General features: G+C 34.2%; 1 protein-coding gene across 3 annotated transcripts in view; it reads right to left on the bottom strand.

Annotated features, from left to right (window-relative positions):
- The window catches only part of ROCK1 (Rho associated coiled-coil containing protein kinase 1), a 148,354-nt gene that overhangs the window by 75,224 nt on the left and 49,965 nt on the right, over positions 1 to 23,165 (bottom strand). For all 3 annotated transcript variants that reach the window (XM_044243307.1, XM_044243308.1, XM_044243309.1), the window contains exons 3-9: positions 13,866 to 13,966; positions 13,188 to 13,325; positions 10,107 to 10,282; positions 9,178 to 9,262; positions 7,787 to 7,931; positions 7,324 to 7,462; positions 5,248 to 5,339 (exon numbers count right to left, since the gene is read on the bottom strand). In XM_044243307.1, the coding sequence (XP_044099242.1) occupies positions 5,248 to 5,339; positions 7,324 to 7,462; positions 7,787 to 7,931; positions 9,178 to 9,262; positions 10,107 to 10,282; positions 13,188 to 13,325; positions 13,866 to 13,966 (876 nt within the window). The remainder of the gene's footprint in view (positions 1 to 5,247; positions 5,340 to 7,323; positions 7,463 to 7,786; positions 7,932 to 9,177; positions 9,263 to 10,106; positions 10,283 to 13,187; positions 13,326 to 13,865; positions 13,967 to 23,165) is intronic.

Below are 23,165 nucleotides of genomic sequence, written 5' to 3'. Positions count from 1 at the left end.
AGGTGGAAAAAAGAGAAGACAAATTAGAAATGAAAGTGGGGATATAACTACTGACTTTCTACAAATAACAATAAAAGGAAAAACTACAAGGGCTTCTGGATGGCTCAGTCAGTTGAGTGTCTGACTCCTGATTTTGTGGGGGGGTCATGATAGCGAGATTGTGGGAACAATCCCGCATCAGGCTCCACACTCAAGCAAGGGGAGAGAGGTCTGCTGGAGATTCTCTCTCCCTCTCTCTCTCCCTCTGCCTCTAACCCTGCTTGTGTTCTCTCTCTCTAAAACAAACAAACAAAATAAAAAACAAAAACACTTTAAAAGAAAAAAACTACAATTGTACATCAACATGTTAGATAACCTAGATAAATGATAAGTTCCTAGAAACACATGAACTACCAAAACTTATTTGAAAAAGAGAATCTGAACAAACCTGTAAGAGATTTAATAAATAACCAAAAATGTCTCAACAAAAAAAAAAAATCCAAGACAAGACTGTTTCACAGCCGAATTCTACCAAACATATAGTTTGGGAGTTTAATGCCAATCCTTCTCTAACTCTTCCAAAGAATAGAAGGAACACAAATTCATTCCATGAGGCCAGAATTATTCTGACTCCAAAGCCAGATCAAGACCCCCCCCCACACACACACACACAGCCAATGTCATACTCACTAGTGAAAGACTTGAAAGCTTTCCTGCTGTGATCAAGAGCAAGACAAGGACTCTGTCTCACAACTTCTATTCAACACAGTATTACAAATTCCAATCAGAGCAATTAGGCAAGTACATGAAACAAAAGGCATCCTCATTGGAAACACAATCAATGCAATCATTACCCAAAACTCCAATGTCCTTTATCACACACCTGGAAAAACCCACTTTAAAACTCATGCGGAAATCTCAAGTGATCCCAAATAGCCAAAACAATCCTGGAAAAGCAGAGAGCTTTTCCATTCCCTAATTTCAAAGGCTACTAGAAATCTATTGCAATCAAAACAGTATAGTACTGGCATGAAGTCAGTTCAATGGTGTATCATAGAAAGACTAGAAATAAAGCCTCACATACGTGGTCAAATGATTTGAGAAGGGTGCAAGACCACTTAATAAAAAAGGAGTTTTTTCAACAAATGATAGTGTAGGAAAACTGGATATTGACATGCAAAACAATGAAGACAGACTCTACCTAACAACATATACAAAAATTCACTCAAAACAATGGAAGGCAATGACTCCAACATTTATTTGTATACCAGTGACCAGAAAAGCATTATTCACAATAGCTAAAAGGTACAAGCATTTCAAGCGTCTGTCAATATGGGAATAGATTTTTTTACAATGTGGTATATATGCACAGTAAAATATTCAGCCTTAAAACGGAATAAAATTCTGGTATGTCCTGTAACATGGATGAACCTTGAAGACAAGCTAAGTGAAATATATCAACCACAAAAAAATAAATATTATAGGATTCCACTTATTTGAGGTAACCAGAATAAACTCATAGGCTCAGAAAGTAGAATAGTGGCTACCGGGGGCTGGGGTTAAAGGAGAATGGAGAATTACTGTTTAATGTGTGAAGAAATTTAGCTTGGGATGATAAGAAAGTTCCAGAGATGGATGGTAGAAATGGCTGCACAATAAGGTGAAGGTGCTTAATGCCACAAACTATATTGTTAAAAATGGCTAAAATGGTAAATTTTGTTATATATACTTTACCACAATAAAAAGATAATTTTTCTTAAAGTTTATGCTTTTAAAACATGACCCCAATGTAATACTGAGAAAGTCTAAACTCCTATGACCCTGAAACTTGCTAGATCCTAGATTCTTTACCTATGAAGCCTACAGTGATAATTTCTCCCATGAGAATGTACAACTCTAAAAGAGAGGACACTAGACTTAATTAATCCACAGAACCTGGAATAGCATATACGTGCTTACAAACAACAAATTTTATTTGTTTTTAAATAAATGGAAAATTTACCACATGAGCTGACAGTCACTCCTGTTACCATCTTGTGTCATTTCCCACCAGCTATAGGTGGATTAGGTAAAATATCTTATCTCAAATGATACCATGAATGGTAAAGTGTTTTGCAAATTACCATATTATTATATTTAACACAGTATTACTAATAATGTATCTGTTATATGTAATAAATGTTACCATATTATTTTCCCCAAAATTTAACTGCCAAGAATGTTGATTTCCTACATTTCTACTTTGTATAATACTGAATGGTATTACTTAAATGGCACATGGTGTTCCAGAAGAGCTAAGGCTTTTGGATTCACATAGATCTGAATCCTGACACTGTCATCTACTAGCAGTGTGACCTGCAGCAGGTTATTTACGTCTTTTCATTTCTTCTGTTTTCTTTCTTCAATCTCACTCCTGTCATTTCTTCAATTCTATTTTAAATGAGTAAAAAAGTAATTTTACAATCTTAATACTCTGTGCCACTAAATTAAGAGTGAATAAGATCAGGAAGCTCATGGAAATTCTGCCAAAAACCAATCTATTTTGTACCCTGCTCCCACACCACCAAGGAACAGATGGTGAAGATTAATTGCCATTGTAGCTTATAGACATGTAAGTGGTAAAATACCAAAAAAAAACTATTATTTGGAAAAGTTAAGCAATTCTGTCAAAGAAAATTGGAGAGTCAAAATTAAAAAGAATTATAAATGTTATATAATTTTTAAAAGCTTAGCAGGTCAGAGAGGTCAGTTCACAGTAAAAGTATTCTTGGTATTTTAGGGGTGGGAAGTGAACAAAGGGTAGGAAGAGGGAAGGGGAAGAAGAGAACAGTAAGTTCTACTGACTTCAATTTTTTTCTTTCTTTCTTCTTCTTTTTTTTTTTTTTAAACAATAACCACAAAATAGAAGGTATTAGGATTAGGAAAAGATATCAAAATATTTATAAGTCTGTTAAATCTAAGTACACTACAGTAAAATCATAGATAATATAGATTTTTTTAAAAAAGATTTTATTTATTTATTCGACAGACAGAGATCACAAGTAGGCAGAGAGGCAGGCAGAGAGAGAGGAGGAAGCAGGCTCCCTGCTGAGCAGAGAGCCCAATGCAGGGCTAGATCCCAGGATACTGGGATCATGACCTGAGCTGAAGGCAGAGGCTTTAACCCACTGAGCCACCCAGGTGCCCCAGATAATATAGATTTAAAAAAAAAAAAACAACAACCAGAAGTATCAGTAATACTAATAAAATTACCTCATTATAGAAACTTTTTCTTTTTAGATTATATTTATTTATTTCTCAGAGAGAATGAGAATACAAGCAAGGTGAGTTGCAGGAAGAGGGAGATGCAGGCTCCCTGCAGAGCAAGCAGCCTGACGCGGGACTCAATCCTAGGACTCTGGGATCATGACCTGAGCCAAAGGCAGATGCTTAACCGACTGAGCCACCCAGGCGTCCCTAGAAATTCTTTAAATAGAAAGTTTGTTTAATTTAAATCAATAAAGTAATACACTGTAACTGTTTTTAAATTAACATGAAATTACATTAAAGAGGTAATAACAATAGCATAAAATGCCACTGATTTGGACTCCCCAATTCCAGGATACTATGACCTCCACAAGGTAAAAAAATCTTTGATCACTGGTGTTTTTTCCTAGTGCTTGAAATAGAACAGCGCTCAGCATATACAGCAGGTGTTCAATGTTTGTTGACTAGGTTACCTCCTCTCCTAATTAATACCAGCTTTTCAATACACAAAAGGAAGTATGTCCTCCCTACTTTTTTGAGCAATTTACTCTGTGGTTATTCTATAGTTATTTATACATTGTTTCACTTTGAGAAAGAATTTTAAACCAATACAAAAGATACTTTGTATTTCCTTCAGTAGCCTTTCAAATTTTCTTCAGATTATAATCATATTTGTCTGTTTTCAGCTTTCTTCAACTTCTAAGAGCACAGCTTGGAAAAAAAAAACCCACAAAGTTGATGCAACCATCATCTCACCATACTCATCTTTGTCTTTGCCAACAGTTTCTCATGGAGCAGGAAGACAACAATCATGTCACATTTACTGACATGGAAATTCTCTATTTCCCAGTGTATAACTACTAACAAATTCTCTCAACGTCAAGCCGCTCCTATAGCTTTCCCAGATAGCAAGTCATTCAATGTCATTCTTAATAGTAGTGTAATTTCTTAATTTCCCAATAATTTATTTCCCCTTTTCCCTTCTCAGTCAATTGTATAGCTTGTATATAGTGTATGTGCTATACCCGAAGGTAGTATAACTATTTCTTTAGAAATACTTGATAACTAGGATACTTCCCTAAAATTGGCAAAAACTATGATCTGTTTCTTTAAAATTAACAAGATTCTTTCCCCCCTGAACTTTTCCCTCACAGTCTCAACTAGATAGGCAGACCTTAAGACAAATAATAACTACTTAATTTGTAACTGTTTCTAAACCACACAGCTGAGTTAATTTCCATTATTAAGGTTTACTGCTGTTGTACAGCAGGAATTTAGGAGCTAGTGGTATACATTATCCTTTCTGTGAAAACAGAAAAAAAAAAAAAATCCTGAGACTTCAACAGGAGAAAGATGAATTACTGGCTGTCCAAATCCATGAAGATGTTGGGCACATTGGGTACCACTATAATTTTAATTCAGCCATGGTGAACAAGGTTTTCTGTGAATCATCTCATTATTTTAACTGCTTTTTGAAATTGGGAAATGTTCTCAACTGACTGAAAAAAAATTCTTGCATACTACATGCTTTCATGTCTGAACTGCAAACTGCAAGTCTGATGGACTAATTAAATTCTGGTATTTATCAATAACAGGACCACATATTTTGTATTTTAAGTCTAGTTAAAAAAAGATAATAACTTATCTCTTCACTGGAAATATATTTTAATTACCCTGTATTTACTGACTTTCTTCACATTGAGATATCAAAATATAAGACACAATGCAATTTAACAAAGATCAAATATCAAATTATAACTGCCAAGACCAATTCCATCTCATGTATATGGTCATTCATCTTGGGTCTCTCAAATGAAATATCAGAGAAGTAGCAGTACAACTTTCCCAATATTATCAAATATTCTCTCTTTAATTAGAGTAGGATAATGTCCATAACCGCATCTGTGTACTTTAGATTTTCATCAAATATACACATATATTAGCAAGGCAGTATTTACAAGACTGTATTTACTACAACTACTTTCAAATATCCACTGTAATGTGTGAGAAAAAATAACTTACTGTCTCTGAGTGTCTCCCAAGCCCATTGATCATTTTTGAAGAAGAGATGTCGTTTGATTTCTTCAACACCATTTCGCCCTAATCTCACCTCTCTGAAAAGAGAGGGGGGAAAAAGTTATTAACCATTTAAGATATTATTATTATTATTATAACCTGCCCAGATATACTTATGGGCGCAATGTTAAATCTGTGCATAATGATAAAAATAGTTCTACGTCACCTTGAAATTATATTGGTTTTCAGTAAGCTGTGGATAATATTGAAGAATTTTTTTAAAAAACATGAAAAACAGACTTGTTGATACTCCATGACTTTTCTATTGACAAAGAAAATCCTAATAATCATTCACTTTGCTTCATTAGCATAATGAATAAAACACAATGAATTTTCTTGACAGCTCTTAACCATTGTGGTAGTTACACATTTTTTGCAACCAACAACTTTACTTCACATCAAAAGCTAACAAAAACTCAGAAAGACATCTTAAATTTAAATCTCCCGTTCATAAGCTATTATAAATATTTCTGACCTATCAGAAACCAATGATGAACTAATTCTTGACATTACTACAAAACAGAGTTTTAACGGATTCCTGGCCTCTTAGGTGAACACATAAATAAAATGTTTAAAAATATGCCTTTAGTAGATTTGGAAAGGGGAACTTAGCAACTTCTGTTTTCTACTTCAGTGCCTATAAACAAAAATAGCCCGAATTCCAAATCTTTTCATGAGTTAAAAGATAAACTGCTTTTGATATAATGTGACACCTTCCGAACAAACATTCACTGACTCTCCCAGACTGGATCAGGGAACCTCTCCATGGTTCTATGACAGACAGGCAGTACTTAACTCAGAGTACTTAACTTTCTGTACAATAAACATCTCATTCACTTGTCTGTTTTCCTCAAAGGAGTATGAGGCAGTGGAGAAGAGTGGCTGTGTATCTTTTTCATTTCTATATTCCTAGCACCTAATACAAAGCACAGTACTTATATTTATAAAGCACATGTACTAAAATGTAAAAATATGAAAGACTGTACATTTCAGGCTCTAAAGGACCATATGTAGGGCAGTACATTTAATATTAAAGTGAATCTGAAATTGAAATATATGTAAAAGTACTAGGCCTTTTTAAATTAACAATATACAATATATAAACATAAATATTAATAATTTTAATAACATAATTTTAGTAAGTCATGTGGTTCATGTTTAAATTTAAAAAGTAAACCATAAGGGCACACATAATATACTATTTTTGTTTCTAAAACACATACATGAACATACATTTATAAAAACGCTTACTGAATCTGAAAGACATCATACCAATGACCATCTCTAGAGGTAAGGAGGTCGGATATACATACATCTTTATAGGTTTGCACTATTTACTTAATTTCAACAAACATAAAATCGTATATAATTAAATCTTTTTTCCAGCTCTACTGAGGTATAACTGACAAAAATCTTAAGATATGTAAAGTGTAAAAAGTGTTTTGACATATGTGCACATTGTGAAAGGATTCTTCCACTGAGAATTAACACATCTATCACCTCATCTATTTACCTTTCTTTTTGGTAAGAACATTTAAATTCTACTCTCTTAGCAAATTTCAACTATACAATACTGAATTATCTTAAATGGCATCAATTAGAAAATGCGTAATTTTTCCATCACTAGGAAAAAAATGTTCCTAATTAATACATGGTAGTATAAGATGCACTCTTATTTCAGAGATGTTACATGTCAAAAAACCCTCAGACTCAAGAAAATATAATTTTTATACTTGACCAAATTAAAAATTCAACAATGAATCTTAAAAAAAAATCATCTGATCTAGCCATCAAAAAAGAGGATTATCCCAATTTCTTAGGTAACGCAAGTGATTGGAGATCCAGAAAGCCATCCAGAATATCACAAAACACTGTATTTCACTATCATTAATGATTTGGGGAATAGTATTATTTTTATTCCACCAGTTCAACTACAGGAGCTGAGATACACACCTCAAATACTGAGCAGCAAAATGAGAATTTCCTTAGAATAAATTAAAGTTCAATGTTAAGACTGTTTACCTGTCAGTAAGGAAGGCACAAATAAGATTTTTTGCTTCTTTTGATATATCATTATCATCAGGAAAAGTAAGTGAATTTTTATGATTCATAATCTTACTGTAAGTTCCAACCAGAGAATCTGCATAAAAAGGTGTATCACCTGAAAAAATTGATAGGGAAAACAAAATAAGATACACTAAAAAAACCAGTTTCAAAGGAAAAGAGTCAATGTTACATGTTTAAAGATTACTATATATGCATTAAAGACATACACTTAATATATAAAAAAGAAATAACATCACAAAGTTGCTTAAGTCTTCTAAATAGCTTTTAAAAACACACAAAGCAGGTTTCAATTAGTTTGTTTTCTACAAACAAAATTAACTTTGCTTAATGCAATAAATGCCTTATTAGAAGAAGCCAAATGGCTAACTTCTGGGATGAACAACTATCTTAGAGGTATACAAAATTCTCCTTTACTTACCTACAAGCATTTCATATAAAAATACCCCAACTGACCACCAGTCACATTCTCGTCCATAATAGCCATCACCACCTTGAGATTTTAATACTTCAGGGGAAATGTAATCAGGTGTTCCAACTGCTGTATCACATCGTACCATACCTTCCTAAAAAACAGAAGCAGGTCAACTTCTGAACTAGAATACAAATATAAATTCTGAATTATTTAAAATGACTTTCCTAATAAAACCTGTAGAACTCTGCATCTTTGGGCTATAAAATATATCAAAACCTAATGCAAACTTGACAAATGAACACATAGGCTAATCACATATACATATTATATACACAATGTATTCAAAATATGTGTGTGCTTGTGTTTCTAGATACATAGTGATTTTTACATTGTAATATTACTCATTAGAAAGACACATTGCCACCCAGTTGTACCAATATAATGACCTCATCATAACTGCAGAGAACAAGTATATAAGCCAATGCAAGCAGATTAAGGGACTGATAGGATGAATCACTTGATAACATTAATATATAATACTGATTAAACTTTTTCTAACTAAAATAGCCATTCAATCTAACCATTCTTGAAACTGTAAAAAAAAATACGAGTCAACTGTACAAATATAAAATGCAGAAGTATGTGTAATGGAAAAGGGTGTAATAATACTGAGCACACTGAATATCTACTTAATATGCAATTTAACTCTCCAAAAAAAAAAAAAACCCAAAACTAAATGTAAAGACTATATATACCTATTACTTATTTTCGCTGATAATAATGCAACAGAATTATAATTAAATGTTCACACAGAAGTTCTCATGTACTGTTTCCTTCTAAGCAATAATTTTCCTTTTAAAATAATAAATACAACTTTTTGGCTATGGCTGTGGTAAGTTTCCAAGAATATAAACTATTTCAACTGAAACAAGTAGCATATTTGCCACTTCAGCTAGAAGTATGTTATTTATTTTGTAAATAATGAGGACAGATGGTATCTTTTAAAATTAACTCCCAAAATAAGCAATATGATCTTCTACATGTTAAAAGAAGGCTAAGTAAAACATTAAAAAATACACATATCACTGAAATCCAGTTTTTATGAAAGTCTAATTTTAATACTGGTCTTAGTGTTTAATGATGAGTTTCACTCCTAGTTACCAGCAGTACTGTGTATTAGAGTTGTTATAAAAGGTTTAATAAATATGGCAATCAACACTTAAGTAGAGAGGAAAATATAAATCACTTACAAGTTACTAATTAAACACTGAAATCCTGGCATCTATTTTAACAAATAAGACAGGTCGTATCAATTCTGTACAAGTCTAGCTATGGTTAGTACATTCTTACAGCATTTTCTAAAAAGCAGTTATCTTGAATTAGCAAAATTATTTAACCTTATTCATCTTCATACAAGTACCAAAATCTGCTAACTTCAAATGTCCAGATTTATCCAGCAGCATGTTATCAGGTTTCACATCTCTGAGGGAGGAAAAAAACAGTGTTTCTAAAACCAGACACTGATAAAAATTCTATGAGGCAGTTATTTTAGGCCCTATATCCCCAGTCATTGTAGATAAGGCCATTTTTGATTCGTATGTGCTCACTCTGTCCATATCTATAAACTGAATTTCAGCAGGGAAATTCCTTTATATGTCAATGCCTTAGAGAAAGGCATTTAATATTCCCCTTTCTTTTAAAAAGAGTTTGATTCTTCCAAAAAGGAAAGCAAACCATTTGAGAGAATAACCATAAAAAACCATAATATTCAGACATAAAAAAATAACTGAAACACGCTTTTTAACTTAAGTACATAAATAACCCCAGGACAGGATCTAAATCACTTTCATTTTTGTATCCCTGGCACTTAGCACAGCAACTGCATTGGATTCAAGTGATGTTTATAAAACAAATGAAACTGTTCTTTTATCAAATAAATATGATCTATTCACTAATTAAAAGCAACTTATTTGTATATTAAAAATTCTGAATATAAAAAACTAATCAAAAGCAAATTAATTTGCATATAAAAAATTAAAAGTGTTTAATTGGCACATACCTCAGAAAACCAGCCTATAATTTTTATTTTTCAGAACCAAATAAAAGTATATAATCAGATTAAGGGAAATTAAAGAATACATTTATATCAACATTAAACTGAAATAATAAAACTCTGAATTTCTATTTAAATTCTGAAATACCACTTATCTCACATGGAGAATAGGTGGGTTTTGAGTAGGAAATGTCAACCTAATCAAGTTTAAGTACTTTTCAGCTTCCCCTGCCCTCCAACAAATGAAAAAACTTAAAGCGTTTTTATCTTTACCTATGAATGAATCCCATGGAATGGATTGCATCCAATGCAAGAACTACTTCTGCAGTATAGAATCGTGCCCATTTTTCAGGCACATCATAGTTGCTCATTAAGTTTACAAGATCTCCACCAGGCATGTACTCCATCACCATGTAGAGATAACGATCATCTTGGAATGCATAAAAAAGCTATACAAATACAAGAAAATCATTAAGATTAAGTAAAACTGTTTCATTTAAAAAATGACAAAAATACAATTTTTGTAAAAATACAATTTTTAAAAATAAAATTTAATTAAAATAGTCAAATTGCAGTAACTAAGGTACTCTTAAAAACACAAAACACACAAACATAAACATCACAAAGTCCCCTGCATATGCAAAGAACTGTGGTTATCTCTGAGGAGTCAGATCAAAACTGTTTTCTCTACACATTGCTACACTAATTCAATTTTTTACAGTGAGAATTTTTAAAACTTATAGTAGCTTCAACAAAGAATACACAAGTGACCTAAGCAAAGAGATTATAATTCTGATATAACGTATGCTCCTATGAGGTCTACTGTTAAATTTATATCTACACAATAATTCTCAAGAAGTCTGGGACTACAGGCTCAGCTGTCCATTAGCCATGTGACTGGGCAATTTATTTAACCTCCCTTTCCAGAAAAATGTAAGGGACTATACCTTGTTTGACTTTTATACGGGCTACTTGGTCAGAGTCTGGACCTAGTAATGGCAGTTTGCAAACACAAAATGTCTAATCAGGAGAAACATAAATTAATCTGTAAGTGGAGATATACCAAGGATTAACTGCCTTTCAGAGTTGTTAAAAAGATCAGTGAATGTAGAAAGCACCTGGTACAACAGATGCTCAGTAAGTAATAGTCAATGGGAGGAGGAGCAGTAAAATAAGTTAACAGGAAGAGGGCAGCAGCTACAGTCAAGCAGGAAGAGTGAAATCCATCGACAGGAAATTGGCAAGAATACCAGGTATAAATGTATTTATGTGACCTAGCTTGAGTTTAAAAAAAAAAAAAAAAAAAAAAGCAAATTTACAAAAGAACATTTTAAGTAAACATGAGATCAGAATCAAACTAAAATAAAATAGAGCCCTAGAGAAAATGATACTTTATTTACACAGACATGTGTCTTAAAATCTTCTTGTTTCATTTTTCAATAGTGTTTAATGGTTTTAGTTACAGACGTGGTTATTTTAAAAAGATATTTTAGGGATGGATAAGAAACTAAGTGGCATCCCATGGCTAGCCCAGATTAAAGTATATAATTTACCATTTGGGTACCACAATTAAAGAAACAATGTTGATTTGGTGGTAGTTTTCTTGACAATGTGTCAAGGAAAAGCTTCAAATAGCAAGTTGTAAATGTTAAAATTATGTCCTATGTCTTTTAACCACCTACAGAACACTGAAGATTTTCTGTATCACTGGTTCTTTTTTTTTTTTTTTTAAGATTTTATTTATTTTTTTGACAGACAGAAATCACAAGTAGGCAGAGGCAGGCAGAGAGAGAGCGGGAAGCAGGCTCCCCGCTGAGCAGAGAGCCCGTGGCGGGGCTCAATCCCAGGACTCTGGGATCATGACCTGAGCCGAAGGCAGAGGCTTTAACCCACTGAGCCACCCAGGCGCCCCATGTATCACTGGTTCTTAACCAGAGGAAATAACTGTCACCTAACCACCCATCCCCATCCCAACACCACCAGGTAAATGTTCAACTATGTCTAAATACAGTTTTGGTTGTTATGAATGATAGGCAGCCTATGGAGAGATGCTACTGGCATCACCCCCGTAGAAGTCAGGGACGCTGCTGAAAATTTGATAATGCCTAGGACAGCCCACAAAACAAAGTGATAGCTCAAAATGTCAGTGATGCCAAGCCTGAAAAATCTCTGCTCCACACAGCTGATAAAAACAGAGCAGATGGGCTCTTGGGTGGCTCAGTCCTAAAGCGTCTGCCTTCAGCTTGGGTCAAGATCCCAGGTCCTAGGATTGCGTGCTGCACCAGGCTCCCTGCTCAATGGAAAGCCTGCTTCTCCCTCTCCCACTTCCCCTGCTTGTGTTCCCTCTCTTGCTGTGTCTCTGTCAAATAAATAAAATCTTAAAACAAACAAACAAACAAAAAAAAAAACCAGAGCTGACATATCAAGTATAAAAAGTCATACATAACTCTTAAATATTTTCCATATCCTTTTTTTTCAATTACTGCTGTTTTTATTTAGGACACTGTTCACTATATCCTGTAAATTAGTAAGTCAGAAAATTCATGTTAAGAATTTAGAAATGATCTAGTCCACCCAACAGCTGTTTTTTTTTTAAACCAGAAGATTTACTTCCCCCATATGCATCCTTACATAACCCCAATACATAAGACATAAAATATGGAGCTGCTCTAGTTGAGGCAGAAAAGGAAAACCCATATTATAACCTCCTCAAATTCCTGCTTGTCCCAATGATTCCACCTGAGGTATTCTCCACAAGTGAAAATAACCAATCTAAGCCAACTTCCACATTTTTGAACAAGGAAGCTGAGGCCCAGAGATGTTTTTGACAGTTAAGACTAGAACTTAAAACTACTGACTTCTACTGTATTTTTCTTCCCACTGAAAAACCTACAGCCAACACATTATTTGAAGGATTACCTCAACTCCCCTCTTCCTTCATTTTCCCATTCCTTCCTCTCCACAAATGAGAGGAAGGTGGTTAAATAAATAGATGGTTAAATAAACAGAATATAAGAGGATATCATATCTGGGGAAAAAACTTAAATTTCAACATTAAATAAAGTATCTATCAGAAGATAATATAGGACTTTCCTCAATCAAAGCAGATTATTTAAATTTTCTAATATTTAAAGTCTACAGGCACATGAATTATTTTGCTTTGGCCTTACTTTCTCCTCCTAGAGACAATTCAATAAAATTAAATTTTATGACTTAAAAAAAGTAACAATATGTTAGACAATTCTGTAATTGCCAAATAAACTCTCTATTACGTTCTAGAAAACAAATTAAGCTTCTCCAGTATTTTAAGTTACAAACTATTACAGCAATAATGAAACAGCAGCAAAATCATACCTGGACGACCCAAGGGCTGTTAGCAAAAGCCATGATGTCCCTTTCTTCCCAGAAAAAAGCAGAATCGGATCTCTTAATCATTTCAAATTTACTGAGAAGCTTCATAGCATATACCTTCCTGGTGGATTTATGTCTTACCTTTAAAATTGCAAACAGAAAATAATGAACCTTTTGCCCAGTGTTTACCAGAACAATTTACCAAATGATTTTAACACCTTGTTAAATATAACATTACTGTTCTAGTTTTTTTTTTTTTTTTTTTTTATCTCTTCTGCTGAATTATCCCAATTAGATGTCAAGGCTTCAATGACCAGAAAGCAAGTAATGTTAGAAAAAAGTCTTTATTTCCTATATGATAGCACACTCTCCTTTCTCCACCCTGTTATGCACGGTGCTTTCTATTTATAAAGCTTAGGATTCCATAACATTTTAGAAGTCTAATATTACAAGTAAAGATTTTTCTTCTGACACTTGAAACCTCTTCTCTCCCATGGATGCTTGGGGAAAATATTTCATACTACTGCTGAATTTGACTCTAGGCTTTCACATCCTTTGGCAAGACTGCCTAGAGCAATTTAAAGCAATAATTTTATAAAAAACAATATCATCTCACATTATGTTAGACACACAAATGGATTTTTAATTTTATTGTTTTTTAATCTCATTATAATAACCTACCAATTGTACTTCTCCAAATGCACCTCTACCAATCACCTTCACTACTTCATAGTCTTCAGCTTTCATTCGTAAATCTCTAATTTTATTTATTGTGTCTTTATCTGTATGAAAAGAAAAGTGTGACTTTAAATCATTGAAGCATTACAAGTTTATTTTACATTCAAGTTCTTGAAAAACAAAAAATATTGATTAAGAATTACTTTATAATAAACAGTTATAAAAGAAATGTTCAACGCATTAAGCATGAGCACTGGGTGTGGTGTATAAACAATGAATGCTGGAATACTGAAGAAATAAAATACAAAATGGAAAAAAGGAATTGTTCTAGATAAATTCTGGGATGACTTCACTCTAGCTAATAAAGTATTTTCATTAAAATCTAACTTGATAGATATTTTAGAAAATAAATACACTACTAACACACATGGAGGACAATAGTTAAGTAAAGAGCAAATCTGCACTGAAGGATCATGGGTACATATTATAGATTAGTGAAATAAAATTTTCTTTTTATCAAGTCAGTTTTGATAATCTCTTCAAGAAAATATACATAATCGAAGCTATCCAATGTTGAAAAAAATACTTGCATCAGTAAGTTTCTCTATTTGAACCTAGATTTTAACTTAAAACACACAGTGCAAATCACTGCAATTATTTATATAAACCTGTCACGCTACAAACTACAATAATTTACAAATCCCCACTGGAAAGATATTCTAATTCCTAATTTGGTCATAGATTAAAATAGGGCTATTTTAATCCACATGGGTCAACACTGGCATGAGATTACATGGAAAAGCTTCACATTTCAGAATGTACAAAATACAGAACAGCTATTAAACTGAAGTTCTAGTTGTTAATAAAAACTCTATATTATATTTGTGTCTTTCTTTTTAAAAGTACATTTAAACTCAAGTATTTGTGTGCCTTATGACCAATAAACACATGCAAAAGAAAGCAAATTTTTACACAAGGGTAACATAAGTACACTTTAGGTTACATATCAACTGCAAGATGCATCAGAAAGATACAGAAATAATATACTGCACAATTATTTGTGTCTACCATATAGGCTCTATAGAATCACTGTGGATTATATATAAAGATAACTTTAAAACATAGTTTCTCCTCTTAAGGAGTTTAAACTCTAGCAAATGGAACAAAAACAAACAATGAAAAAGAAAGTATTAAAAAAAAAAAAAAGCTCTAAGGAGGATAAGCACAGAGTTGTAGAAAACTAAGACACTTAACCCAAACCTGCCTGGGAAGGAGGTGGCTAGAAAAGGCTTTCTGAAAATGGTAACACCCGAAGAAACAAGCTAAAATGAAGCACAGCAATTAGCCAGGTGGGGGGAAGAAAACAAAATACAACAGGCAGATGGGCCATACAAGCAAAGGCACGGAGGAACCACATACAAGAAGCTCTGTGCTGTGGAAGTATCAAGTTTGTGATAAGTGTTCAAAGGAGACGCTGGAGAGCCCCAAACTGGTTAAGAAGCTTGAACTTTACCTGTAGTTACAGAACTAGTATTTAATCAGAAAAAAATCTTTTCTCACAATAAAATTTAAAGCAGTTCAGTTTTACAGAAAAGAAAGTGCTCTGCTTCAGGAAGGTAGTGGTGCGGTAGTCAGGATATCAGAGAGGGTCTGGAGTTTCATCTACTTTATACTGTTCCATAAAGCAACCCCTGAGAGTCCTGTGGGATCTGCTGGGAACTGAGAAGCACCATGAAGAGAAATAAGGCAGAAAAACAACAGGCAAATTTACATTTCAGCTAAACCACTCTGGGAAATATTTAAAAAGATGAACTCAATAAGAACGAGATTGGGGGTGGGGAGAATTTTAGGAGTACTGTAAATTTTCAGATGAGAGTTTATAAAGTCCTGAACCAGGATGTGTTACATAATAGCCTGTGAGGTTGAGAAAGTATCCCTAGCTCTAGTTTTGTGAGGTTTAGAGCCATAAATAGGCTGAAAAGTCTGTTTGAGCTCAGAAAATATATCTGCTGCAAATTTATGTGGGAATGATGATCTTGCTTCCTGTTTTAATTTCTAACAGCACAGGAAGTATATAAAGCAGCTTGATACATGATTCAAACAACATTAGTTGTCAAAATGGCTTTATTACATTTAAGTATGGCATCAAAGTGTTGTTTTGCCTTTTAGTTTTAGGCTGTATTCATTAAGAAACATTAACAAGAAATAACTTCCAAAGTCTATTAGTATTTAATAAAAACTCAGTTAACAATTGGGAGTGGCTCTAAAAGCCTTCAACTTGGTCTCTTAGCTCGTGCTGCCATAAATAATACCACAGACTGAGTGGTTTAAACAATATTCATTCGTTTTTTTCACAGTTCTAGAGCCTGAAGTCCAAGAGCAGGGGACCAGCATGTTTGATTTTGTTATGCCTCTTTTCTTGGCTTCTTGGCAGCTGCCATCTCTGTGTGTTCACTTGACCTCCTCTAGTGTGGGTGTGGGACAAGGTAAGGATCAGTATCCTACCCTTATGAGCCCCACCCTTATGACCTCATTTAACCTTAACTGCCTCCTTATTGACCCTATCTTCAAATACAGTCATTAGGGTGTTAAGGCTTCAACATATGAATGGTAGGTGCAGGGGACAACACACAATTCAGTCCCCGTAACAGTCCTTAAAAAAATAAAAAGCAAAACACACACACACAATTAAACAGCACCACCACTAAGACATCGACTTAGTTTATACTGAGATAAACTGGATGTTTAGCTACAATTTCTGATAAAAATTCACAGAACTGATGATGTAAGGCACAAGAGTAAATGTGTGTACCACCCACACTGTGGTTCAATAACACATGATAGATTCAAATATTTTCCACAAAGTACCTGCTGATATACAATACAAAATAACTGTAGGCGTTAAAGGCCTTGTGTTTTCATAAGCTTTGTCAGTTTGTCCAACTAAGCCTTTTTCTGTACCATCCATAATTTTAACTACTATCACTTGTAACACACCTCAGCAGACTCCTCTTTAAGCTGCACTTAGTATTTTCTCAACTTCTTTAAAAAGGTTCTTGCCTGTACTTATTCCATGAAGACTACATAGGATAATTCTTCAGTTCCTTCAAACTTAGCACTGATTCCTCAAATAAACAAGAGTCAAGGAAAATCACTCAAAGTTGTTTATCTTATTTTTAATTGACTTGATGTTGCTCTCAATGACCTCAGTTCTTTGAGCAACGTTCTTGCCAAAAAGCTAACAGTCTTAAGGAAATTCTTCTCTCTACAGTTTTTTTGTTTGTTTTTGTTTTTGCTGCAGCAAACACTCACCATTAGTGAATGGCTTTCCCTGTTTGGCTAATAAGCCACTCATGAACTAATGTAAGGTCACAGCCCCATTCCTTTTTTATTTTTATGAAGAAAATTCTCTGATGAGATATTCCATTTCAACTTTTCCATTTTTTCTGACTGTTGCTTTCCTGTGAGTTGGGAATATTATAAGGACTCACTCTGGTAACATCAATATATATTTTTCTAGCACAGGTACAGTGTCATTGCAAAATAAACACAATGCTTTGCCTTTTAACTTCACAAAAACAATCCACAGTCCACTGTGCCTCAAAATGACAACATTCAAAGTTCAGTTTCCTTTTTTTTGTTTTTGACACAAGTGGTATGCACTGGCAATAAAAAATAAAATGCTGTGGTATGGTGACAATACATGAAAACTGTTTAACTGTACCACTGTGTAGCAGTGTGAACCGGTAACAATGTCTTGTATGATTTCTGTTACAAGTACTCAATTCAGCCACTGGAGCACAAAACCAGTCACAGACAATACATGAGAATGAATGTGGCAATGTCCCAATAAAACTTTATTTATGGACACTGAAATCTGAATTTTATATAACTTTCACATGTCATGACATATTTCTTCCTTTGACCCCTCATCAATCATTTTAAAAATATAAAAAATGTTCTTTGTTCATAAGACATACAAAAATAGGTGGTGGGCCAGATTTAGCCTTTGGGCTATATAGTCTGTCAATCCCTGCTCTAATTGAAACCCAGCTCCCCACAAAGGACACTGATTTCCTTGCAGCTCTCAAGTGGTGACCTTTACATTTACTCACATGCCTTATACCATTGGCCCTGAAAGTGGGATAGGTGAACTCCACTACTATTTCTATACCCCCATCTGCCAGCTTTGATTTTCATGTCTAGGTTGCATTTCCCACTACCTCTAATTATTGCTGTAACCTACTGACTCTCTGGTCATCACATTTCATTGTCAGACAATTTTAATTTTAGTTCCTGGTTTACTAACCTCTCCAGGATTCACCTGTTTTTATTATACTTTATTAAATTCTTAGAGCTTTTATTATATCCACGGGTGACACTTCTAATAACCTGGTCTCTCAATACCTTTAACTTCTCTTCTTGTACATTATGATCTCATCCTATACCTTATCTTAGACACTCACTTCCATGGTCACATACTAGTTCTTGCATTATCAATAATTATAATCCTCCCATACTTTCCATATCAAATCTTACACTCTTTGAGTACTCCTTAGCAGTTTTCCTGTTCAACTCCCAATCCCCAGCCCCACCAAGACCTCCAATCCACTCATCCTATCCCATCTTACTACACACCTCACTGCACTGACTGCTTCTCTTTTTTATCTCTCCAGATTAAATTACACAGTCATTACAATCACTCTCTTGCATACATCTTGGTTCTCTTCTGCTTCATTACACTTAGTTTGGCAAAATCATGATTCTAGTTAGATCCAAGTCTTCCACTAACTCTGTCAGTACCTATGCAGTTAAATAAATCTGGAAAAATACATAAAATCATGTTGACTGATCCACTTTAAATTCCCAATTACAAATCTAAAGCTGGCTCCTAATTCTGCTTGGCATATTTCACTGGTTTGTTCACTCTCCACTCTGCTAGAAACCGTATTTTACATTTTCTTCCCTCTTCCCAAACCCTGCGCAGCACTCCCACTGATCCTCATTTGTAGCTAAGATGTTTTTGGCTACTACCCTGAGTCAAATAAAACAATCAGAAGAAAACTGCCACAAATTTACCACCACACACGCATATATATTTAACTGCCAGCATGTGCAGGTATATATTTGGTCACCCTTTACTATAGGAGAATACTGCTATTTTTATAACAATCTTTCCATCAGTGGTATCACATCCTTTCTCACTAGTTCAAGGTTTTGGCTCCAGCAATACTATCCTCTTTCTCTTCTATCATTAATTTTACCCTTTTCTAACCAGAATCTATCATGCTTCTTTTCTTTTTTTTTTATTTAAAGATTTTATTTATTTATTTGACAGAGAGAGATCACAAGTAGGCAGACAGGCAGAGAGAGAGAGGAGGAAGCAGGCTCCCCGCTGAGCAGAGAGCCCGATGCGGGACTCGATCCCAGGACCCCGAGACCATGACCCGAGCCGAAGGCAGCGGCTTAACCCACTGAGCCACCCAGGCGCCCCTATCATGCTTATTTTCATTCTCACCTTAAATCTCTTCACCCCACTTCTCTCACAAGCTTCTTCTGCCCCATTACTCAATTTCACTACAGCAAAAGCCCTTAAATATCCTCTCAGTTTCTAAGTCTTTCTTCTTATTTGCTTTTTAAATCCAGTTAGGAGAGATCTGGCCACTACCTTTCTATCAAAGCTGCTTGTCAAAGTCACAAGCTACCACCATGTTGCTAAATCCAATGACAACTTCTCAGTTCTTATCTTGATATATCAGCAGCTTTTGACAGTTTGGTCTCTGCTGGTATACTTTCTTTACTTGACTTCCACATTCTTCCAACCATGCTAAGGATATTTTTTCAACCTCATTAGCATTTCTCAGTTGCCTTTGCTGCTCCTCCTCCTCTCCCAGAGTTAACACTAAGCATCTCAAGTCTTAATCTTTCACAGTGTTTTCTTCTCTGTTTACTTTTATTTCTTTGGTAGCCTTTAAAAGCCATCTACATGTCAAGCAATTTTATGGATAGTCCAGATCTCTCTCTCTAAAGCTTTGGGTTTATATATTCAATTGCTTATAAAATATATCTACTTGGGTAACAGACCTCTCAAATTTAATGTGTATGAAACTGAAGAGATGGTTTCACCCAAAACCTCTACCTGTATTTCTGTTAACAGTTCAATTTTGCTGAAATTTAGGAAGCATTCTTGACTCCTTTTTTTCCCTTACACACCACATCCTATCATTCAGGAAAACATGTTAGCTCTACCTTTGAAATATTATATTATCTCCAATCTGATAACTTTCCACTCTCAACACTGCTAATATGCTGGACCAAGCCACTATCACCTCTTCCTAGAATTACTACAATCACTTCTTAACTGATTTCACTGTGTCTATCCATTACTCTCCATACTCCATACTTTATTCTTAACCCTAGGTGATAATCTTAAAAACACAAGTCAGAGCATGTCACTCCTCTGCACAAGACTCTCTAATGCCTTGCCATCTCAGCCAGAGTAAAAATCAAAGACCTTACAATGGCCAACAAGACTCTACATGACCTAGCCTATTTCCTTACTTCTCTGACATCATCCTACTATTCTTGCTCAATCCTCCCCGGCCACAATGGCTTCTCCCTCTGCCTCTCGAACATGCCAGACATATTCCTCCCAAAGCCTTCACACTGGCTGTTCCTCTGTATGCCATTCCCTTCCCTCAAACATCTACTTGGCTAATTCTCTCAAGTACTTCAACAGTGTTCTCAAATGTCATGTTTCAGTGAATCCCAAGCTAGTCACTTATTGAAAACTGTAAAATTCTCAAAAGTTCCAATCCTTCTTATAGTGTTCTATGTTCTTCCCATAATAAGTAACAACTTGTTATTTACAGAATTTGTCTCATGCAAAATAATAAATTTGGCAAGCCCTCATTAATTCCAAGACCAATAAATAGGATTATGCAACCATTAGACCCTTTTACCAATATCTGATTAGACTGTCTACTTTGTTGAGCTAAATGATGCTGGCTGAAAGCTAAGCTTCAGAGATGTGAGATATTACTCCACAGCACAGTAAGCAAAGCATGAAATGGGTAAACTGAGTCACAAATAGACAACGTAAGTCTTGAAAGGCCACTAGCTAGCTAATCAGTCTCTAAATAATCCCCAGTTAGCAAAAGAGGCAGAAAGATTGAGAATTTATAGTTTCAGGGTTACCAGCAATTCAAAATTATTTCAATCAGACTCTTCAATCTCACTTTCTAGAAATCAAATGGATGATTTTTCTTAAAAATCTCTAAAAAAAAGTCACAATTCATATCCAATAAATTCTACTTCTAGAAATTTATCCTAAGGAAGTTAGATATAATGTGGAACCAAGATTTTTACATAAAATGTTTTTTAAAATGTAAAGATTAAGTAATTTTTATATACATATAATGGAGTATTAGGCAACATTTAAAACTGTGTTAAAAAAAATAAAACAAGACGGAATCAGAAAGGGAGACAAACTGTAAGAGACTTTTAGTCTTAGGAAACAAACTGAGGGTTACTGGAAGAGAGAGGGGTGGGGGGATGGGGTAACTGGGTTATGGACATTAAGGAGGGCACGTGATGTAATGAGCACTGGGTATTACATAAGGCTGATGAATCACTGACCTCTACCTCTGAAACCAATAATACATTATATGTTAATTGAATTTAAATAAAAAAGAATAATCACATAGAATGATACTCAACATATAATGTTGAGGCAATAAACAGAATAAACTGCACAAATATATAAACAAATATATACTGGTATGTGTGAACAGAAACAGACCAGAAGGAAATATAGCAAAATATCTGTAATCACTTCTAAGTGCAGTGGGATTTCAGTTATTTTATTCCTCACATTTTCTATATATTTCAAATTTTCTATAATGACTATTGCTTTCTAATGAGAAAAAAACATATCCACCTAGTCTAAGATCTGAGAATATAAAGTGCACCATAATTTTATGTACCACTACAGACTGTGAGACACATCCTAATTGTTAAGTAAGTTTTTTTAAATGTCAGGATGAAATACAGTAATAAAAGCTATGAATAAACTGACCAAAATACTGCTATTCTTTGCCTAAAGAAACCTAGTGTACCTTGTGTACTTTTAGAGTAGTCAAAGCATCCCTAAAAAGCACTAAAATTACATAAAACTTACCTAGAAAATGTACAATGTAATATTCAATTCCATAAAAATCTGACTGTTTTAATGCAAAAATTATTTTATGCCCAAATCCTCAAATAAAATTCAAACTCCAGGAAGATAAGCCATGTTTTGCCAGTGTACACACACACAGACACACAGTAATCCAGTTTGAGACACTGATTGGGGAGAGGGAGGAATCCAAATTCTTATAGCATAAAATGGGCTTTTAGACCTTGTTACTATCTGGTTCTCCATCTTTTATTTCTAGATACTCTCCCCAACATGCTACCAATGCCCACTTATTTGCAATTGTTCACCTTACCATACTGCTTCGTATCTCCATACCTTACCATACCTTCATATCTCCATACCATATTGATCATCAGTCTAAAATGACTTGCCCCACGTTATGTGACCAACTTACTATCAAGATCTAATCCTCTATCTCCTCTTCAGCCATTGTTGATCTCCTCAAGTAGACAGGCTAACTCCCTCTTCCTCTGAAATACCACAATGTCTCTATTATTTCGTCTATCAGTCTGGACTGAAATTGTTTATACAGCTATGTTTCTTTATTATACAGTACATTCCCATTTCCTTAAGGATAGAGACCACACTTCATTCATGGATATGTCCTTGATGTACATACATGCTCAATGCTATTTACTGAAACATTAAAAACATTTAATGGTATTAAATGCTACTTACTGAAACATTAAAAACATTTAATGATATTACATATAAATGGAGAAAAATCAACTGCATGCAGCTCTTACCTATTCAGGAACAACAGAAAAGCTAGTCACTTTTATTTACTCCAAAACAATGAAAAGTATATATCTAAAAACCAATCTTGGATTTTTCAAAACAAGAAACATAGAATTACCATATGACTCAGCAATTCCACTTCTAGCTATTTACCCAAGAGAAATGAAGACGTATGTCCACAGAAAAACTTGCACACAAATGTTCATAGCAGCAGTATGCATGACAGCCAGAAAGTAGAAAAAATACGAATGTTCATCAAGAGATGAACAATATGTGGTAAGTATATCTATACAATGGAATATTGTTTGGCAATTAAAAAGAATATGTGCTATAACATAGATAAATCTTGAATAATATACCATAGTAAG

This window comes from Neovison vison, chromosome 3, assembly GCF_020171115.1.
Source record: "Neovison vison isolate M4711 chromosome 3, ASM_NN_V1, whole genome shotgun sequence".
Classification (NCBI taxonomy): Eukaryota; Metazoa; Chordata; class Mammalia; order Carnivora; family Mustelidae; genus Neogale; species Neogale vison.
The sequence above is the reverse complement of the archived record's forward strand: the minus strand, read 5'-3'. Positions and strand labels throughout refer to the sequence as shown.